The sequence below is a fragment of the Haliotis asinina genome, chromosome 9, assembly GCF_037392515.1.
Source record: "Haliotis asinina isolate JCU_RB_2024 chromosome 9, JCU_Hal_asi_v2, whole genome shotgun sequence".
NCBI classification, from domain to species: domain Eukaryota; kingdom Metazoa; phylum Mollusca; class Gastropoda; order Lepetellida; family Haliotidae; genus Haliotis; species Haliotis asinina.
In genome coordinates, this window is record NC_090288.1 from 17,751,053 (window position 1) to 17,774,299 (window position 23,247).

The window sequence follows — 23,247 nt, forward strand, 5'->3', positions numbered from 1 at the left end:
CAAAAGTCTTTTTTGTTCATTATACGGCCCCTCACCATGTGGAGTCTGCATGCGCAGACAACCTGGCAAGCATCATCATTCCTTCTGCTGTCACCATGCTGTGCGGACGTGCTGGGAAAATTGAACAATAAGTTAAGGTTACTCTTCCTATGCATACTTTGAAGATGTCTAAGTCTTCCTCACCTGTATGTATGGTTTATTCGTTCGTTCATAGAGAAACAGAGCGTTTATTTAAACCAAGAGTTAACTTGTTGTCTGTGACTAAAAGTTGTATTAGCGCTGGCTTTCCCGTGGGTTACGCATATGCTGCTTTCCCATGGCGGGAAGCCGGCGTCACTGCGTGTTGAAATATTGCGTCTAGTACCACCTAGTATTCACATAATTTTCAGTGTTTTGTACGTGTTCCTTACCAATTATGTGCTGCTGTGTTCGCCGTCAGCGTATGCTTTACATATTGGCTTTCAGGCTTTTATGGCGTGTACTTAGTGTGGAACTAACATCCCTTACCAAGATAGACACGGATTGCGGCAGATATCCTCTTCTAGAAAGAGTTGCGGGAGGGGAGTCGTCAGAGCTTTACCCCGTCTAAGACGAAGAGAGCTAAGCATGATAAGACTAAAGACCCTAAGTCTAAATCTAGCAAGCCTAAGTCTGTCCTCACCTCGCAGTCTTCTTATTCGTCTACATCTGGTTTCGATATGACACTTATCACCCAGTTGTTTCAGCAGCACATGGACTCAGTGAAGTCCCTCTTCCATGAGTCTGTTGGAGGTCTCCGGCAGGAGTTCCTCACACATTTGGCGCGGGGGAAAGAGAGTCTGGGCGAATTGCGGGGCTCTGCTCCCTCCGCTGGCCTAGAGATGTCTGTCGATTGCCTTTGGCTTCAGGTCCGGACGCCTCGGCTACCCCGGCGAGGGAGGGTTCGCTCCCAGTCTCTCTCTCGGTCTTGGCGCAGGGTCCGTTGAGGATTCCTGGGGTTCCGGTCCCTGTGCCACCCCTCCCCATGAGAGCGGAGGACTTGGTTCCGTCCGAGCTTCCTCCTGCGTCTCGGGACCGGGATTCAGATGGTACTTGTTCAGCGACTGGAGTGTAAGGTGCCTAGGGCTCTTCCTTCCCTACTGTGGTTCTATCGTCCACCGGGTCGGGGTGTGGGTCCTCTTTCCAAGATGAGGATGTCGAGGCAGTCCCAACTAGCCGCCCGGACTCTGCTGACTCCCCTCGGCAGACGCAGCTCCATATTCTCCCTTCCTTGGTGCGGGATGTGATGGATCCCCTCCTTGCTGGTACCTACGCGTTGATTTTAGGTTTCTCAGGTTTCTGGCTCAGCCTCCCGTTCTATTACCTCTGCGACCAGACATTCTCATTCAGAACGGCGTGCCACACCCGAATCCATGGATTCAGTGGGTGGCTTGGCCTCTGTCAGGTCTAGCCTCGAGGCACGCGGAATTCCTTCAGCAGTTGCAGACACAATTCTGGCTTGGAGGCGGGATTCAACAAACATTTAATATGAGGATAGGTGGTCCCGCTATGCGCGCTGGTGTTCAGATAGGCGGATTGCAGATCCCTTTTCTGCGGATTTAGTGCCAAGTATAGGAGTTATTGCAAGCTCGTTTGGAAGAAGGAATGGCTCCTTCGACCATTTGCGGCTACTTCACTGCTTCACCTTGATTGGCTGTATGGTCCTACTTTCTCAGGTCTGTTGGCTATTTCCATTCAGCTGTTAACATGGAAGGCCATATTTCTGGTGGCAGTAACATCTGGGAGGCGGGTTGGTCATCCTAACCATGTCACTATTCGCCTCCCGGATTATTACCGTCCGAAGATCGAAGATCACGCTTTACATGTGACAGCTCCTATTGAACTTCCCACTCTCACCCAGCCTTCTACATCGGGGACCTCTGCAACGAGCACTCACCCGTTGGATGTCCGTAAGACCCTCAAGGTCTATATCAAATGAACACAAGGGATCTGTACGGGTACCCATCTGTTCTGCTGTTACGGTGGTGGGAAGGCTATCTTGCTGGCTAGTTTCGGTCATCTGTGCTGTGTACCAGGCTAAGGGCAAACCTCGCCCGGAGGGGTTGAAGGCTTACTCGGTCAGGGCAGTAGCCACTTCCAAAGCATTCGCATCGGCACTGCCCATTGAAGAGATTTGTTCTGCTGCTATTTGGTGCTGGCCTAGCATGTTCATCAAGCACTATCAGCTTGATACACACTCACGTGAGAGTGCATGGTTTGGCCATACTGTTCTCTCCAGTGGACAGTGTCCTGCCACCCAGACTGAGTGAGTCTTGGTTGATTGACAGTTGACACTGCTGATATACTGCATGTAAGTGCATATCTCCACTGTTGACATATCCCATGACTGCGATCTAGATCGATTTGTTGTCAGTCTTTAGTTGGGTTTTCCCCTTACAGCCCTCTATAGAAATCACTGTAGATGGGGTCATGTTTGCACTTTTGACAGTGCTATTTATATCGTGCTTAGCTCTGAGGTCGGTATTGGTGTGGTTGCTCCCTGTCGGTCCTCTCCCATTATGCCTCTTGCGGAAGCTCATCGGGAGTACACAGGCGAGTTAATTTTCGTAATTAATATTGATCTCATTATGTACTGAACCAGAATTCCCTCCTCCCTAGCCTCTGGTCTTTGGGAGTCTGAGTTTATGTGTATATGTATCCCAAGGACGATCTCTCTGAAAAAGAATAAGACAAACCTGTAGAGGTTTCCAATTCTTTGAAGAGAATCGTCCTTGGGGTAGGGCCACCCACCTCCCCACAATTCTGTTCTCTGCATTATACAGCAGAAGGAATGATGATACAGGCTTGGATGCTTACCTGGTTGCCTGCGCATGCGCGGCAGAGGGGTGATGAGGGGCCGTATAATGAACAAAAAAGACTTTTGTTTATTGTACAATATTTTAAGTCACATGGACTTACTCTTCTAATCAGATTTGATATACTGGGTGCCAAATGAAGTGGCAGGGATGGCACCTGTGCATCTGTGGAGGGAGGGCCCAATTTCGGGGCGGGTCCAAATCCCAGAGAAGTACTGACTCAAGTCACAGTGCTGGGTTCGGACCTCCCATTCTGTCGCCGACCCAGGTTCCATCCTTGATTCGGCTCAGTTACATGTTACCAGCCATAAGGCTTTGACCCCTATCGTGGCATTGGCTTGAGTAAGGGAGAGTCAGTACCGTTTAATGTAGTGTGTCCTCCAGGCTTCTGGGACACTCTGTTGTTACAGAGTAGTCCTCAAGCTCTTGGTACCTTGTGTTGGGTTGGGTTGGGTTGGTTGATCTGAGTTCTCAACCCCTTATTGCTCTCATTCACTCCCTCAATAACTGCCTCTGAGCCATCTCTAGCCTCAGAGCGTTCGGTTTTGAAGGGTCAAGACGAGGAGTCAGTGGAATTTGATGAGGTAGGGAGGCACTGGGGGATACATCATTTTCAGTCAGGTCTTTCCTGCTACTGGTGCGAGATGGTTTTGCAACTGTATTGCTGCAGATGGTTGGCCCCAAACTGTCAGAGTTCAGGCTTCCCAGGGAAGCTCCAAGCGTGGTTACTCATCTTACTCATGTTACCTTCCCTTGTTAGCGAAGTCATAAATCTCCTCCTTCTAGGTACGCGATCATGTATCAACCTGCCCAAGTTAAACTGGTGTTACCTGTTGGATTTTTGGAAACCCTGTGATGGATGATACCTGGACGAATACCAGAGAGCCATCGCAGCCGGTGCTCGATTGGACAGACACGATTGGACGTTCTGTGGGCGTTCCCACTCATACCACTGATCCCAAAGTCCTCTCACAGCTAACCACCCAACCAGTGTGACTGCTTGTACTGCTTGATCAACACTGGTTTCCGGTAATCCTCATGTTTCTGGCTCAGCCTCCTGCACTATTCCCTTTTCGACTGAAGCAACTATCCCAAAATGGCGTGCCACAGTCCAATCCCAGGATTCAGTGGGTGACTTGGCCACTGTTGGAAGTCACCTCCACATGAACAAAATTTCTGCATTAGTTACAATTCAACAGTCGTTCAATATAAAGAATAGATGGGCCTGTCATGCATGCTGGTGTGGGAACAGGGATTCTTGATCCTTTTTCTTTATCTCTAGTCGAAGTATTGCATTTTTTACAGCTAGAGACCAGCTTAGCTGTGTCCACTATTAGTGGCTACTCCACAGCTATCTCGGCATTCCACATACATACCGATGGTGTTCTCTTGGGTCAGCATCCTCAGATCCTCACTTGTTAGCAGGTGTGGACAGAATCCATCCAACTGTGTCTGTCGGATTAGTTCCCTGTGGGACTTGTCAATCATTCTTGATTGGATATCCAGTCCTCTCTTTTATGATCTGTCTTCTCTTTCCCTCCAAATGTTAAGTTGGAAGGCAGCTTTTCTTGTGGCAGTAATATCTGGCAGGAGGGATGGTGGCATTTATGCACTGTCATTGAATCCTGAACTCACTGTCTTACCGTCCTATGATTGCAGTTTCCTTTCACTTAACGGTGCCTATTGCGCTTCCAGCTCTCCTACTCTCTTGTCCAGTACCCCTCTTTGACATACACAGGTCCTAGATGTCCTTAAGACTCTCAAGCTGCCCTAGATGGTTTAAAAGCTCACTTGGTTAGGGCAGTGGCCACATCTAAAGACTATTCGGAGCCATCATAGCATGTTTATTAGACATTACCAACTTAATAAGCATTCCAGTTACAAGCCACATCCAAATTCATTGGTTGGGGGCAGGGTTTTCTGATGTGTTCTCTGCCAATCAGGCTATTAAGCGTGGCAACTACTGTCCCTCCCCCTAGCAGCGCCCAAGCCTGATTGACATTGGCGGTCAGGTGACAGGGTAAGTGTGTTTTCACTTTCTAAGTTGATTGGGTAATTATGCTTTGTGGGGGGTATTGTATGCGAGACAGAATGCTACTCTCAACTCTATATCTGTGGGAGTCTGTCTTATGCTTATAAGTACCACAAGGAGGATCTCTTTTGAAAAAGAATCGAACAAATCTGTAGAGATTTCTGATTCTTTCTAAAGAATCCTCCTTATGGTAGGACCACCCACCAACCCTCATTCTCTCTGCGTTCATTCAGCATGAAAAGTGAGGTACACAGTTCACGCATAGAGTTACCTGCTCTTGGCTTTTAGGGACCCTGTAGGGGTGGCTCAAGAAGACAAAAACAAGTTTGTTTTGTAGACATTTTATTAAAAATTATAGTTACAACTGTCATAGGAATTTAAAATGGATATTTTAATGCTTACGAGTACCCCAAGGAGAACTCTTTTCAAAGAATCAGAAACACTACAGGTTTGTTCAAATTTTTATGTACAGAGGCTTGAAGAGGAAAGAGAAAAACAGCAGTTGGAGGATGAAAAGGTGAGAACAGTTAAACCACATTAACACAGTGAAGGTCCACTAGATATGTATCCTCTGCAAAATGAGGAAAACGTTTACAAATTGTTTTTCAAGTTTGCAGATGTAATTGTGTGAATTAGAATTACATTTTGCTAATTTCGGCTATTGCAAGTTAGCAGCACCAATAGCATAGGTAAAGCTGAAATCCATTATTCTAAGTGTTTAACATGAACTTTTGAGATGTGGAATGAAGAAAGAAAGACTTCAGTCCCAGTCTTACCCATACATGACTTTTGTTGCTCATACGGATGTATCCAGTCATGCAAGAAGTTCAAAACATAGAGGTGTACAAAGGAAAAATAGGTTTGTTATTAATTTATATGAATTTGTGTGATAGTTTCTAAACAGTGCTTTTGAGTTTTGCAACTTTGAAATGTGAGGTTCTTTGTCTGACACTGCCCTTTGTTTGCCTTAAGTACAATGGTATATCGAAACCTATCCCTTGTTCTTTTGTATGAATAAATGGATTGTCATCTCAGGTTCATGAATCATGTGATATGACTCTTATGAGCCAGTGAGTCACTCTGATAGGCATATTTGCCATCTACAATTATATCTGTCTCAAATTGTGTTCAAATCTCAATCATGTTAAAAACTGACTGATCAATGATCTTGAGCTAAACTTAACATGAACCTCATTGAAGCATGGCGATGAAGCTTTTCATTTTTATATGTTGGCCATCTAGTAATCGTCTTGTCAAGTCTTTTGCATTTGTTATGAAGATATCACAGTTACAATTATATCCTGTCATGGTTTTTTTATTCACCATGTCTTTATTGATGATTCATCTGGATGAATGCATAACTGATATAGAACATGGTACAAGGTTTGTGTACTTAAATCACAGCTGTGGCATTTTATCATTGCATTTGCTATCAATGTTCTTCTTGTCTTTAGAAAATGTTACAAGACTACATAGAAGAAACCAGAGAAAAGCTGACAGCAAGAGTAGCTCTGAGAGAGAAGAATGTTGCTGCAGCTGGTAAGTAATTTCACCATAAATCCCAGCAGGATCTGCCTATTGTGGAATCTTTATGCAGTATGCAGACCGTTTTTTAAAATATTTCTTTTGTAAAATGTTGTGTTTGAGGTGATGTCTGATTTGTATCAGTTCTTACAATGCCTAAACTGTTTCATATTGCTAAAGGATGGTAGGGTAGCTGAGTGTTAAAGCCTTCACTCATCACACTGAAGACCCAGGCTCAATTCCCTACATGGGTTCTTTGTGCTAAGCCCATTTCTGGTTTACCCCACCATGTTAATGTTGGGATAATGCGGACATTGGTTTAAAACTAAACTCCCTCACTCACATTGATAAAGTACACAACAGACATGTTCATGTTTGACACCAAGCATGATGTGTAGCAGTTTGTGCATTGTTCTTGCTGTAGACTTCATGTCCACATGATTGTTTGATCGTCATTCTAGACGTTGGAGACTCAGAAATGGAACATACAACTGGTCACAACAAATCACAACAGAATGTTTATTGATTGATCACAAGTAATCCTTGTGTGGACATAAAAAATGAAACCTACAACTTCTTCTGAATGCACCTTAGAGAATGCACCCAACCACTGCACACGTGCACCAGCCTCCCACGTGACCAACCAATCACTCTCCATTTTCAACTTATTGAATGGTTGGGGGAAAATAACTGATTTCTGATCCTAGCCATCCTATCAGATTAGAACATGTTTTTCTTAACATTTTGGCTTGGATTTTCTCTTTTGGTCATGCATCATATCTAGGATTATTTTTCCATTTTAGGCATTTGCTTAAGGTTATATTCTCTTTCGGAAAAAACTTTTCTGAAAGTAGGTAATATATTCAGTTTCTGTGATTCTCTTGGGAATAATGATTTTGCAGAAAAAATATGTAAATTTTAGACTAAAACTATGAGGGCAGTAACAATGCATCAAACTATTGATGGATTGCACTTACTGAGTCTGATAGCAATTAGTCAATAGCAGAAATGAAAAAACTATCAATGCAACGGTAGTATGTGTGACTATCAATAGTTTAGTAACTGACTTCCATTGATAAATGCAGAGCACAAAATGCAGGATATTTTGGTGCAGATTTGCAGCTTCATTGAGTTAATGTGTTAACTGTTTACTTTGATCTGTACCTCAAGTTTCATGTCATTTATTAAAAGAAATTGAAACTACTTCAACTTGTTTATATTTCATGTGAGCTATCCAATCGTTTGGGAAATGACTTCAAATGAGACAATTCAAGGAGAAGAAAAACTATTGCAGTAGATGACTATTGCAGTAGTTGGTTGCAATAGTGTATTGCAATAGACTATTGCTATCGCAATATCACATGTGAAGCCAGTGTATATGTTCAGTAGTTGGGTGCTTTCAGGTGAAATGTTGTTACTGTTCTTGAGGAACACAACAGGATGTTTTTGTATGAGTTGCATCAGTTAGTGTATAGTAATATAGTATGACCAGAAATTATTAAGAATTTTAGGAACATGTTTAATTAGATTTCAGGTATTAAAGGACAACTAGACTCAGTTTTTTGGTACTCTTTTTATCACTGCATATGAAAGACTTCTGGTTAGTCATAAACGGAAAACCAATTTTTTAAAAAAACAACTTGTGGTTAATTAATACCAAGCGCTCAAAAGTTGCTAAAAAGCAGTCTGCTTCTCTCTCACTCGCAAACGAAACCACAGACAGGTTACGTAACTCTGTCGCCAGAGCCTTACAGTGACGTCATAGAAGGAACGATTCTCAGTTAAATGTATGGAAAATGTGTAGAAAGCTCGTCATTTTGCTGATTTCTCGACGTCACCAAAGACATGCCGAATTGTTGTGTTGCCGTCAGTTGTTCCTTGGGGTCGGGTGATGGTGTCACTATGCACAGATTTCCACAGGACCCCATAGTTTGTGCTTAAATTGGTTGTTAGTGTGTGCGAAGTGAGTATGTGGAAGCCTGTGGTATATGCTAAATCAGATGGTTCGCCCCCTACCACGCTTCCAGGACAGTAAATGTAGTTCAAGTTTCATCGAGTTTGTAAAATCAAGACTGCTTACTACACATTGCTGACCAAAAGGATTTTGCATGGATATAATGCTTTCTTCCTTGGAAATGAGGTTGTGGTCGAAGTGACAATAATATCGTAAGTAATATTATATTGACCCCTATATTGACCGCTTCCAAGAGTGAAATTGTTATGTTATAAGCAATGTCATGTAAAATCCTAATGTCCATCAATAAAATACAGTCGAACCCCATTGTCTCGAACTCGGTTGAGACGAATTCTCGGATGTGTCGAACTGACATCTCGGTCCCTGCCGATTTCTTTATATTTATAATTATTTTTACCCTGATGTGTCGAACTAGATGTGTCGAATTCCCGGTTGTGTCGAACTCATTTTAGGGTCCCCAAAGGCTCTAACAAGTACAAATTTACCCTTTTGTCTCGAAGTGTCAAAGCTGGTTGTTGCAATGAAAACTTCAGTCGCGCAATCGGAAGTCATCCTCATAAACGTGCTACCTAAAGATCAAAAGTAACGATTAACGGACTCAACAATCAAGTGACATGTTTAACTACGCATCTATACACACATTGTCAGCACACTTACCAACTGAACTTTACTCAAACAATTAACCATAATTAAGTTGTTACAAGTGACACGTTGATCACGGACCGACAGGATATCTCTAAACAAACAGTGGCGCATGTTGTTGTCATGTGACAGTCTATGTCAGCGGTCATGTGATTTCCTTGAAAATACAAAATGAGAAGTGAGGAAAACGGAGTTGGATTATCTAAATTGATGTTTTGTTTTGGATTTAGTATTTAAGGTGTAGGATCATTTTTTTTAACCAGTACGGTGGTGTTGACACCACAAAAGGATTTTGCATGACACAGCTTTTAAGATAAGGACTCCTTCCAAGGAAGCAAGGTGGGGTTGACCTCCACCTCACTTCCAAAAATGAAATTGTTATGTTATAATCAATGTCATGCAAAATCCTTTTGTCCATCAATAAAATACATATTTTACTACCAGTAGAAAGTAATTTTACTTTTGTAAGACGGTGAAAACAAACTAATATAGCATTCATCCCAAGACAGGGCACCGCCATTTTTGAAAATCGTGAAGTCAAATCCATTTGAATTAATGAGATTATGGTTTGTTTTCATCAAGTTAGAAAATGAAAACTACATATATATGAATTTGAATCATTACCAAAAGGAGTTTGCATGACACAACCTGTAACATAACCTAAGCGAGGTCGGGGTCGAAGTGAAAATACTGTGCGATAAATTTCTTCACTTGCTAAATTTACTTTCTTTGTAACGTTCACTCACCAGTGTGTAGACACTTGTCAATATACATCTTTATACTTGGTCTCATAATCCTAATTACTTTACAATCATACTTGTATGCATTTTGAAACTTAATAAAAAGAAGCAATCTGCGAATGTATAACAGGAATGTAATATGTAGACATTTCATAGTTTGCCTATATGAATCATAATTCGCACGCATGCCTTAGTGTATGTCGTCTGCATCATTACACTTCACGACGAAAACAGTGATTCTGTTGAAAGCTACGACAACTTAATAAAAACAAAAATGCAAATATTAAAATTAAAGTTTTAGGAGCAATGCCAAGCTATTACCTTGTTTGAGGAATGTATCCATCAATATCCACAAAAGTGAGTGATATATAATTCATCTGCAGATTTCTCAAGTGATGTGTCTTTTAACAGTCTAATATACGAAAATTTGATGTATCGTTTCAGGTTTTTCACATTGCTGTATAGTTTCATTGGTTACCCAAGATAGCACACCTGCCAACTAATTGCACAATGTGCATCATTCTTTTTAAAAATATATTTGGTTAGCCAATAATGAGCAGTTAATCAATGTATTGGCGGTTAATCCTTTGAAAGAAGGGTGTTGTTTTTACATAGACACAGACACGACAGAGTGTATTCAGTATAGATTAGGAAATGTACATACATAAACACTACCTTTTGACAAATCCCCCATTTAAATCCACGTAAAACTAATTAATCAAACAGGGTGTTATCGGTTAATCCTTTGATCGATTTAGACACAAGAAATGCCAAATGGGGACCTTTGTCGGGTAATCTAAGTGGCGTTACCACTAATTATACATGTTATAAATTCATTAACTGAGCATCTAGTGAATGATGACAAATAACGTGTAGGTTTATACCACCTAACACAAATTACAACCCTAGCGACACCAAGTAATTTTGACAGAATGGTCTGTGAAAACAAGGGTTGTAACTCGAAAACTAGGCAAAGCAGGAGACAAAACTAAATGATAGTAGATTCTCAACAGCTTTCGCAATTTCAGGTTTGTACACACCTGTAAACGAAATAGTTTAACCCCTGAAATGTAGATGAATACTGCACAGACCCTCATTTCTATACTTACAATTATGTCACGGAGACACACCGCTCTGATTGGTTGAAATTTCGTTTGCGGCTGAGAATTGTGCACTGTTGACAAAAAGGTCCATTTAAGTTAATTAAAGATCGAAATGAGTAGTTTTAATGGCGGAGTTTCATTTATAGCGATGTCAGCAAGTGATTTTGTATTTGTACCTTACGAGAGTATATGTGATCTTTAAGAACCATGACCAGCTATCAAGTGCTTAGTTTAATTCAAGAGAGACAACTCTGTTAATCCTTTTTCATTAGTTTGTGAAGAGTTATCCCCTTTGTTTGCATGATAGCAGATGATATTTTCAGTGATCCTCAGTATGGATGATTTAGAAAAGAGGAAGTTGATTTTAAAGTATACTAACAAGGACATCAGATCAGCTAAAGCAATTTCAAGTAGAACAGGTATCCCTTTGTCCACTGTTTATCATGTTTTGAAAAATATTCCACATGGATACTGCCTTGAGCACCAGAGAGGTAAAGGTAGGCCAAGAAAATTAACTGTCAGTGGTTTGGTATGCTTTTGTCTTAAAACAAACGAAGGTGTCTAGAGAACTGGATATGATTGCTAGGGGAACTGTGGCTGTCTGTAAGTGGACAATAAGAACTGAGCTACATGTAATGGGTTGACAGAAAGTCAAGGAATTCCATCACCGATCATGAAACCTAAACAAAAGGAGCGAAAGTTGAACTGGTGCTTACAGCTTACAATGTGATTTTCTCAGATGAAATATCTGTGTGGCTGTTTCCTAATACACTGAAATTCTGGACCAAACAAACTGAAAACCCTTTGTATCAGCGCCCAAAGTACAGTCCGAAATGTGGGGTGGCATATCTGTGTTAGGGGTAACGTCCCTCTGTTTTGAAGGGAATATGAACAGTGAGTGGTATGCAGATATTCTCTAGGGACAATTACTTCATCTGCTCATGTTTTCTATGGAAAGTTTTGGATTTTCCAGCAGGACATTATGGGGAATATGAAGGAAAGTGTCAATAAGAAAAATGTGACAAATATTACTGAAAAGAAAGAAGTGGTCCGATATTGGGAAAACATAAACCATGACTTTCTAACTTCTTTGATCAGTACTATGCCCTGCCACATTGAAACCTGCATCGCTGCAATTGATGACTTGACAAAATACCAACTGTTCACCTGACTTTGAATCTGGAGTTATGTTCTGCTAATACTCACATTTAATACATGAGTAATTAATGAAAAAAAAATATAAAATGTACTGTCTTTAAATTCTTAGTAATTTCTGGTCATACTATATTTTTACTTTAAAAAAATGTACCCTTTTCTGTATTATGTATGTTTTGTAAGTACACTGGTTATAGGAATTCAGATTTATATATTATATCTATCATAAATAACCATACTTTTGATGCCTAATGTTTTCCTTTAGAAAATAGACCTGATGAGTCTTTCTTTGGGAAACTCGATTCAAGCTTGAAAAAGAATACAGCATTTGTGAAAAGACTCGTGAGTATTGAGAAAACTGTCACCCATTCACATTTGTTCCCTTACTTATTCTGCAAGTTTTAAATTTGCTTTTAAGTTTTATAAATCATCACAGAAGAGTAAATATGTTACACAAAATATATAAATATTTTGTTGGTTATCTTTCAATCTGTTGCAGAGAAACATGACAGAATCACAATTCGAAGGTTTAATTAAGGATTTTGGAAGTCTAAACCTGACCAAGTACATAGGGGAAGCTGTAAGTTGTCAGTTATGTTCCTTTGTCTAGTCCACAACCTACAGTATGGCTGAATCATGATAAAAGCTTTCAACCTGCTGTTCAGTATAGCCAACATGTCATGATCCTCTTTCTCATGAGTGAGTGAATTTATAGATGCATGCTTAAAATATTAACAGAAATACTTTGTTGTGAATATTCAGTGTTTTCGTTACATTTATGTAGACATAGTATTAGTTAGGCTCAGCTGACTTTGAATGATTGCTGAATTATGTTATTGGGGGATGTTTCTCAATGCAAATAGATCTGTCAGACTTACTGTTCAGTACCATAAATTTTTTTTCATTAATTCACATTTTTAGATTTATCCTATCTCATGGTATGTACCATTCTTCTTCTATGACCACTGTGGAAACAAGCTGTATGCTAAGCTGAATAAAACTTCTGGCCTCTAATACTTGACATCTGCCCCACTCCACAGTAGGACCTGTCACTCAGATCAATAAAAGTGCAGATCGCTCAGATGATCACCTGACAGTCTGCCCTTGTCATTCTCCTTCTAGTTGCTACAACTGTGTGGACGTGTGTTGTACTTTCAGGTAGACATTACCTCTTTGTTCAATATGGGCAACTGTAATAGCAGTTCTACAAAGAAATGCAAACACTGAGATGAGTATAACAGCATCTTTTCAGCTGCTGATCAACACAACTTTTATGCTGATTGTATTGGATATTGTGACTGCTCACTTGGATATTGATGAGTTTTTCTGACAATCACCTTGTCGCTTCCAGACACCAGAGATTGGTGAAGGCATAATGGCATCAGAGATCTGCAAAGCCAAAATAATCGAAATTTTAAAGTGTTTCAAAAGGGAAATACTTTACTACTTATTATAAAGCTACAAACTATATTGCATTCTCTAATGCAAACTCAGCAAAATTTTATGCTTTCTGGTCCTCCATCCAAACATTGTTTGCAAACTGTACAGCAGATGCACACCAGTCCTAGTTAAAGACAACAGATACATTATAGTATCCATCTTGAACATACGATGATTGATCTGGGTTCGTTTTTGTTTGTTTTTTTCTCCTGAATTCTCCAGTCCCATCACTACACTGGCTACTTCTCTGAGAGTGATAGCACAATCTCTACTTTCTACCAAACAAACTGCTTGTTCGGTTGTTTCCAGTGTGCCGCTTGAGTTGCTTGTTCCATCTCCCTCTGCGCCTCTGGGGACACTTACTCTTGTGTTCACTCTTGTTCGATGCCTTCTGTCAATTCGACACTCTCTAATACACTGACAGATTTATCACTGCCTACCTGTTTGCTACTTTCTTCAAGTACAGTGCTTGGTCCTAGTGCTGCGTTCTCGAATCCTCCTGCTTTCTCTACAAGTACATAGATGGTATCGAGTTCGACCTGCATTGGGAGTGCTGCTTACATCCAGTTCACTGCTTGCTTCTAGTACAGAGCTTGGTTTCAGTGCACAGCTTACTTCTAATGTGCTACTTACTCTCAGTGCGCCACTTATCTCCCCAGACACTTGTTCAATAATTTGTGATAGAATCCCTGTGTCCGACTCCCACCAGCCTGGTGTTCTACTTACCAATCTTTCTGGTTACAAAGGACTCTGTCTCAATATGAAAATCTTCAACGAAATGTTTCTGCAACCTTCCCCTCAATTTCTGTATGTGGTGCTCCTCAAAACTCTTATCAAACGGGAGGATTACCTTACCAGCCTCGACCTACAGGATGCCTGCATGTCCCAATCTTACCAGACATTTGCAAGGTTCCATGCTTCATTTGGCACCCACTACTAGTGGACTCACGTTTTGAATTTCTTTGGCTTTGGTACATTGGTGACGATACCCATCACCAGCTTTCTCCATTGAAGTGAAATAATGTTCGAAGTGTATGTAGACAACTGTATTCAGACACAGATCAGTCATGCAGCTACTTCGCCTGTTGTGCTGGCTAGTGAATGAACAGAGAGCTTGTAGCTCAACATGGAGCTCAACAGATTGTTCCGAGGGACCAGTTGTGCAAGATCAGGTGGGAGATGTAAACATGAGACAGATAGTCCCTTCAATTAGCGCAATAACCATGCATCACATGTGACACTGTGACCCTTGTCTAGTCCAGCCTTGTCTTGTACAGTCTTGTCCAAATGTTTTGTGTGTCGACTGGTGTCTTGATTGTTATCCCTTACATTTGGTGGAAGCAGTGGACTAGTCCCCCTTGTGCTATCCCAAACTGGGACTCTTTGTCAATGGCAGGAAATCCTGGGTTAACTCATGTCGACCAAGACCTTGACCCTCAGGGGTCAGCTGCAACTTTGACCTCTTCACTTATTCCTCGTTCAGCACATCATGATAACCGCTAACATCTTTCTACCTCAGATGGTCCATTCCCATCTCCAGTGGTGAATGGATGAATTGAACGTGTGCAGTGAAGTTATTTCAGAGTCGTTTGACTCACTGCCTTTACGTAGACGCATTTCTACATGAGTGGGAACTTACATTCTCGATCAGCAAGTGGCATGGTGCTGGTCTCTTCCAGACCGCACATCACATCAACATATAGGCGCTCAGGGTGCTGATTTAAGCAATGAAATTATTGGCAACACCTTCAGTCAACCAGGCTTATGATTCAGTCAGACAATACATCAGATAGTGGGTACGTCAAACGGATGGGATCTAAAGGGTCTTTTGACAGCGGTTCTTCTAATTGGTGGACTCTCTCAACATCTCAGTTCAGGCCAACCATATACCAGGAGTGAAGAACGTGATCGCATATTCTCTCTCCCATCGGGATCATCCATCCCTGACAGAGTGGAAACTGCATCTACATATGTTCCAGAATTTGGTTCATAGATCTTCAGAGTTGGCTGCCCCAAGTTCTGTTCCTCTTCCAAATCTCGCTGATCTGCTTCATCCGCACTCTCTGTTTACACTCCATCTTCTATGTAACTCACTAACTGCCAAAGGATATTCCATGAGAGTTGCTACAGATGTAACCATGATGCATCAAACCTCCACTTGGTCAGTCTACGATGACAAGTTGAAAAATTGTAGGCAGACTGCAGGACGAAGCTGATAACATCTCCAACTACTGTTTCACCACAGATGATTGCAGAATACCCACAACATCTTCGCATTATAAGGAAGGTGAGGGATTCTTCTTTATCTGTGTACGTGGCCACACTCAACACTGTTATTGCTGCGACTTTGTGCGTGAAGGTATCTACCATCTCTGAACTCCAGTCTTTCCTCAGATCATACGAAGTTGTTAACCAATCAAAGTTCTGACCACCAGCTTGGGACCTTTCCATGGTGCTTAACCATTTCACATCAACAGAATAAGAGCCCTCATAGCAGAAGCCCTCTAAGCAAGTCACCTTTAAGGCCTTTCTTTTGGCTTTGGCTAATGCAGCACACATCTCTGAGTTACGCACCCTGGATGTCTTCCATGTGCATTTGAGAAATCCAGAAGTTTTTTTGGGGTTGACCACAGACAGCACTGTCATACCCATGACTTGAAGGACTGAGAAGCACAGTCTACATGCAGAGGCAGTCAACACTCTGCTAAATGACCTTTCCTCTCTCAGCAATTATGTTAGTGAGGTCTTGATTCCTGATTATGTATGTGGTTTTCAAAGCATTCTGTTCCTAAGACATTTTCCTTTGGTTTGCGAGAGGGATTGGTACTGAATGTTAAAGAAGTTTAGCAACTGGGCCATTCTCCCTTTACCCACATTGCAGTGTGTGTCTGTGTAAAAGGGTAGGGGTGGGGGGATGGGATGATTTCAAAGCAGGGACTGTCCAGATTAAGATCCACAACTTTAATTCAAATGGGTACCTGAGGTGGGGTCAACTTGCCAAACTGCAAGTGCCCACTCCCTGGCATTTTTGTGCTGTGTAATCCAAGCGGTTATCATGAGAATCAGCCCAACACAAGTTCAGAGTCAGCATATCGGGAATTGGTGCTTTCTCTTGGCCTCCACGTGTTGCTCAATCTCATGGTGGTAGAGTTGATACAGGGTAATCTGCGACCCACCTTGCAGCTGTTGGATAATGCATACTGCAAGATTTGGAATTTTTAACCATAAGTTGTATATTTTATACTTTGCCTATCTCACGCGATGTATACCCACCCGACTTGCCCCACATAACGGATTACAGAACTCTCCAAAGAGAGAATGACAAGGGCATGCTGTCAGGTGATCATCTGAGCGATCTGCACGCTTATTGGAATGATTGACAGGTGCTGTTATGGAGTAGGGACAGAGGTCAGATGTCAGAGACCAGAAGTTTTATTCAGCTTAGCCTACAGCATGTTTCTGTACATCATTGCAGAAGAGAAGTGCATAACGTGAGAAAGAATAAGTATATAAATGCACAATTTATAATTAAAATTTCCAATTTTTTAATGAAGTTTGTAGTTTCCAATTAATACTTTTGAAATTTCAAGTGGAAGTTCCTCTGATTGAAATCGTATGCTTGGTAATATTTATGTCACATTATTTAGTCTATTCACTATAATTTCCCAACAATGTTCTATTCTTCAGGCATCAGCCCTGGCTGAGGTGAAGCTGAAGATGTCTGATGTTCAGTCGGCAGTGCAGTTATGCAGCCTGATGCATCAGAGATATGCTGAGTTTACTCCTGCACTCCTGGAAAACTTCCAGAAGTATCTACTGAACAAGAAGGATGAGAAGGTACCAACACGGAAAGCCCCTTCAGTACTCAGTCAGATATTAGGCTAAACGTGACTTTTCATGATTTTGAATCATTCTGAATGTGTAGAAAAGAAATATTTTGACTGAACAAAATTACTTTGGGTCATTGATAATGATTCTCTCATAACTGAAACTAATTATATTTTGTTAGGTTTTATTATTCAATCCTCATAGGCTACCTATATCTTACCTCATCTTAGCAATGTGATATAGATACGCCTTCTTTTGGGGATGTTTTGCTAAATGTTGATATTTCACACTAATTTTGTCTTTGCCAGGTGTTGAATGTTCTATTGTTTAGCTTCCTACTTTTCAAATTTGAATTGATATTTTCGGAAGCGACATCTGATGTTGAAGTTACTTGTCATTTGGTCATAATGCTTGAGAAAACTATTTTCTGATTGGTTGAAGTTGACTTCTGACATTTTGACTTCAGTGCAGTGATTTGGATACAGTACACTATAAACATATCTGAGATGGTGCATAAATTATTGATAAAAATTGAAAATCGTAGAAACTCATATGACAATGTTAATTTGGGACCTTTTAGTGACCTGATGTTTAGTTCTGGGGTATAAGGTTAGTGTTGACTTTATTCTAGAAGAAATTCACTACTTGTAATCACAGGTTGTCATGGCAATACACAAAAGGGGCAAATTACTTATTGTCGATGCTCATGTGAGTATGTATTATAATGTTAATGTTAATATCTATTTCAAGGTTCTGTTTACTGCATGTTTTAGTTTCAATCAGAGACAAATGATATTTTAAGTCCATATGGCATTGTTTTGCCAGAAATACCAATCAGTTGCTGATTATTTTCTGGAGAGAATTTTTTGTTAAATGACATTTGTATTTTCTTACTTATTGCTATGACTTTCTTTGATTGAGAATGAAGGAACATCATTCTTCCAAACAGTGTAATACACAGTTTTACTGTTGACTTGATATGGTTGACATATAAGATACCAGCTCTTTCTTGTATTTCTATGTGCATGTTTTAGCTCTGAAGGTTTAGCCTCAAAACTCAAGAAGCTTTTGAAAAATTCCTGTTTGTGAATGCTTGTTAATGTAGTGACATGGTTCTCAGTATAAATCTGTATGACTGATTCTGTCAAAATGATTGACAGTCACTGGGATTTATGGGATAAATATTTGAAATGAAAGGGACTCTTCAAAGCCCATGGAATGTACAGGCACAGAACAATCTATCAGATATTCCACAATGTTCTGTTGTTTAGCTTCTTAGTTTTCAAATTTGAATTGATATTTTTGAAAGCGACATTTAATGTTTAAGTAACTTCAGTGCAGTGATTTGGACACAGTACACCATAAATATATCTGAGATGGTGCAGAAATTTGTAAAATAATGTGAGCTTAGTCTGGTTGGTTTAGGAGCATTTTGAGAAATTCAGATATTGCCCGATTCATCACACTTTAACACTTTCTTGTTTACTCCATTGTAACTTCATCAGCCACAAGTGTAGAAAGTGCCTCATGCTGAGAAAGGTCACCATCACTGTTGCAGATTTCAAATCTAAGCAAGTATCGAGTGGATCTTCGTTTCTTTGCGGAACTGATATCTGTGGGCGTGTTCTCACTGAAGGAAGGCCTGCCAGTGTTGGCCAATCAGCTGTCAATACTGGTAAACAACGACAAGGATGAGCACAACAACCTCTCCATCATCTCCAGCTTCTGCAAACACTGTGGGGATGACTTTGTTGGTATCTTGCCCAGAAAGATCAGGTTAGCTACATCCAAAAACATTTGTAATGAAATAACTCTTGTGGAGAGTCTGGGTTTATGACTCAGTGAAACTGCTGGTTGTTAGAGGAGAACAAATGTGTCTAGTGATGTGATTTGGTTCTTGCTTCATCACAGGAGCGTGTAACATTGGTCACAATATCAGCCACTTGATTGTGTCACAGACTCAATGTATCTAAAATATTGCTCTTTCCTGCAAAACATGACTTAAATATTTGGGTGTTACTGAGTATTTGTTTCATTGGTAGCATAGATTTATTAGATGACCCATAGATATTTTCCAACATTACTTATGCAGGTGTTGTTAGGAGCCTTCACTCAAAGGATGGGAAAGCCCACAGTGTTAAGGTGAAAAGAATAACCTTAAAATGTTCTGTTCATATGAATTGTTAGGTGGTGTGTTGGTTTTGAAAGTCATTATAGCTAAGATTGTGACTCTAGGATCAGTTCTTTACCAGTTTGTTCTCAAGAACCTAGTATTTGTTTACAGGTTGCTTTCTGAGAAGCATCATGGAGCAGAGATCATGAAAAGCAAGGTGAGCTTAATAAATTAGATGATGGTTGTAAGCTGTTTTACTACATTTTAACTTGAATTTTATGATGACTTACCTACCTTGCCCACATGTATGCCATGTAGAATATGAAGTTGGATCAGTACACAGTGAAGCTCTACAATTCATTGGATAGTCTTGACCAGTTTCAGTTAGCAAGGATATGAGTAACGTTGGTGTAATATTGGTGACTGAAAGATAACAAGACTCACCTGCATATTTTCTGAAAATGGCTAAAGAATTCTTGCCTACTTTTGGAGAGAACACCATGGTGTCTAGGCTTGCTCCTTCATCAAACGTTCACTCCGAAACATTGTGTTATTTACTGTAAAAACCTGACATCCATGAATCTTGCTTTTCTTACAAAAACATTAATCACTTGGTTGTCTGTCCAACCAAGCTTCTTGGTATTTTGTTAACCTTTTTTGAGTCACTCATGTTGAAGGAACTCTGCTTGTCAAATTAGTTACTGCCTCCTGAACGCCAGAAAGCCTGCAGGAACTTATTGAAAGACTACTCCAGCTCCCTGATGAAACACCTCATCAAAGACCACAAGGAGCTGAAGGGCATGGAAAGACAAAACCGAAGACTTCTACAAGTATTGTAGTTTCTGCTATTTACATTTTACTGAATTTAACAAATTTCGTATGTTGAAAAACAGTTTACTGTCATGTTATAGTGCTAAAAATTATGAGTTGTGTTTCTCCCAACATCCCTTTCAAAACCTGATTCAAGTGGTAGGGAGTTTGCATGCTAGATTGCTTGACTAGGTTCCTTGGTTTGTCAGTGTCATTTGCTTCCTTGCTGCTATTCAACTGGAGCTTTCTACCTACATTAAGCTGACACACAACAAATAACTGAAATAGTTATGTCGGACCCATCTCACCAACTCACAGATTTTAATGTGAATATAAAATATTATCCTGAGTCATCCTCATGTGAAGTTCTAGCTTCTAAGTTCTAGAGTTCTCCATGCAGTTTTGTTAAGTTGCCAGTTATCAACATGTCATTTCCACAGACCAAAGGTGAACTGAGCGCTGAGAGACGTGAAGGATATGAAAATGCCTTGACAGCATACCAGAAGCTTCACACAAGTGCAGCAGTTCTAGCTGTAAGTAAGATAAAAACATGAAACTCTTGGATTTGTTATGAAGAAGTGTTGCTAAAATCTAAATTTAATATCCAGTTATCAGTTGGTCAAGCATGTATGATATTGGAGACATCATTTCAGCTCCTACTCTTCAGAAGATTGTGTATTACGCAGCTACTCCCTTCATTTTCTATTTTGAGGTTTGTGGCTCTCATTACAACATGGACAACAAGTATTTTCTTTGGTGAATTTTGTTAGACATAGTATGTTATCTTCTCATGTGTGAATATATGTTTTAACAGTAGTGTGTCATATGAGTCTGCATTTCTTCAAGGATCTACTAGATGAGGATTTACCTGACCTTCCAGAAGAAGGTTTGTAATATATCAATAAACAATACATCTTCTATAAGTTACATTGAGATAGGTATATCCAATAACAGTGTTGATGTCTGTACTGAAATAGATATTCCTACTTTTATTATCATTTCTTAATCATAAATTCAATAGCACAGTTCAGATAGTCCATTACTGGTACTAGTAGTGTCAACTTAAGTCAAAATATTTCTTGGAATTATTGTGAAGGTATTGTTGCCATGGTTACACAACCTGTTGTCATGTTCATCGTATTCCATTTTCAGATCTAAAACAAGATGAAACCGGAGGAATGTTTGATTTTTTCAGTCCCATGAAAGGAACAGAGGTACCGTACCAGTGCAAAGCTTAAAAACTGACATTAGTACATACATGCAAGTTTGCCTGGACCTGCTTATACAAATCAGTCCTAATCCTGAAACTTGTGTAAGTCTATGCGTAATCATGAGAGAAATGAAAGTCTCGGCGCTAAGGTTGCTTTGTGCAAGTCAGCATTTGGTCGACTTTCACAAAACAGTCTCAGTTAAGGTTACCCGTAACTACTAACATCAGAATTAGGGTTAATTAGTCTGCAGTTCCATCAGTTTCACAAAGAAATCTTGCTTAGATTTTAACTTGGTGTGCCAAGCTTAGCACTAAGGTTATGGTCACTTCACTTCATCACATGATCTGCTGAAAAAATATACTTTGGGAAACCAGACAGTTTAGGATATCATTACCTACTTTTTCGCTCACAATTTTTAATTGCTTCAGATCTCTTAGTTTGTCATACAGTCGATAGTGTTCTCAGCAGGTTAAAAGCCAACAAATTTTTTGGTATAAGTTGGGGTCATGTACGGATATTGATGCAAATTAGAGAGGTCATATGGAAATTTTAGGGACTACTTTCAAAGTGTAAACAAACATGGCATCCAAGGTTGGCAGTCGTGTTGGGATTGACGGCTGTAGCTACGGTACTATCAGTGCTTTCAAGGTCATGCCTGATGATGATAGGTGGAGTAGATTACAAAGCAAAGATAGAAGTTCATAGGCTGACAAAGATACCAACATCAGTTCCTCGACTTACTGTCAGTGTTAGAGAGAGAACAACATAGGAATCCAGGTGCACAGTCTTATGCGAACATTAAAAATATTTGTTGTTAGTTACTTGCATGTGAGTTTGTTGTTTTTAAACGTAAGCTAAGATTTGTTGATAACAATACATGGTTCAACATAAAAACTTACAGGGAACATGATGATCTGATGCCTAAAGCTGAGTGATCAGGAGAAAATTGTGTCACCGAGCTTATGGTATCCTATATTACTACGCACATATTTGTGACATCACAGATATGTGGGCACATCCCACAAAGTTTAGTTTTATGATCTGTAGCAAATGAAATCTAATTTTTTTAAATTATAGAGTAAGAATGACTTAGTATGATAAATAGGTTATTACAATTTGTGTTTTGGGATCTTTAATATCCTGCATTAGGAATAAACACTATTTATTGAGCTCGCCAAGGCTCACTAAATACAGTGTTTATTCCTAATGCAGGATATTAATCATCCCAAAACACACTCACGTGATAACCTATATGTTTATGTTATGAAATGTATGTACACACAAATCATCAGACTAATTTTGACCACATTAGCATGGCTATACATCTGATTAAAAGCTGTATAAAACATACAGAAAAACACACACTATAGGTATTTTGGTTTCTTTGAATTATGACCATCTAGAATTATACTACACACAAAAAGTATGGAAGTCTGTCGTCCACATGCACTAGGCTTTTGTGTTTGGGTGTTTGAATCAAACACAGTGCTCTGGTGTTTCAGAACCCTTGTTCACTGTTTTTGTCAATGTTTCATTTCACTCAAACTTAACGAATATTGAATCAGTTGCTTCACATTGCAAATTCTAACATGTCGTTTATAGTGCCTGTACTGAAATAAGGCTGTGAATCAAATTTGATTGAAGTAATAACTTTTTTGATTATGCAGGACCAGTGTGTATGAAAAGTTTTTGTGCATTGCAGACTCTATACACTCATCCATGTACATGGTCCACTGCATCCATTAAGGGCTGTCTGGTTTACAATAGACCTTGTTTTTATAGGTGTTCTTATCTATCAGATGACAAGAGTCAATGACTTGATCCGTTTGAAGTCAGTTAA

The 23,247-nt window shown here is 40.0% G+C and overlaps 1 protein-coding gene across 4 annotated transcripts in view; it reads left to right on the forward strand.

The window, feature by feature from the left end:
• Window positions 1-23,247, forward strand: part of LOC137296579 (regulator of nonsense transcripts 2-like) — a 269,128-nt gene that overhangs the window by 216,452 nt on the left and 29,429 nt on the right. For all 4 annotated transcript variants that reach the window (XM_067828385.1, XM_067828386.1, XM_067828382.1 and 1 more), the window contains exons 5-15: window positions 5,339-5,383; window positions 6,321-6,405; window positions 12,271-12,347; window positions 12,505-12,585; window positions 17,133-17,282; window positions 18,832-19,049; window positions 19,558-19,603; window positions 20,085-20,216; window positions 20,637-20,729; window positions 21,043-21,082; window positions 21,349-21,410. In XM_067828385.1, the coding sequence (XP_067684486.1) occupies window positions 5,339-5,383; window positions 6,321-6,405; window positions 12,271-12,347; window positions 12,505-12,585; window positions 17,133-17,282; window positions 18,832-19,049; window positions 19,558-19,603; window positions 20,085-20,216; window positions 20,637-20,729; window positions 21,043-21,082; window positions 21,349-21,410 (1,029 nt within the window). The remainder of the gene's footprint in view (window positions 1-5,338; window positions 5,384-6,320; window positions 6,406-12,270; window positions 12,348-12,504; window positions 12,586-17,132; window positions 17,283-18,831; window positions 19,050-19,557; window positions 19,604-20,084; window positions 20,217-20,636; window positions 20,730-21,042; window positions 21,083-21,348; window positions 21,411-23,247) is intronic.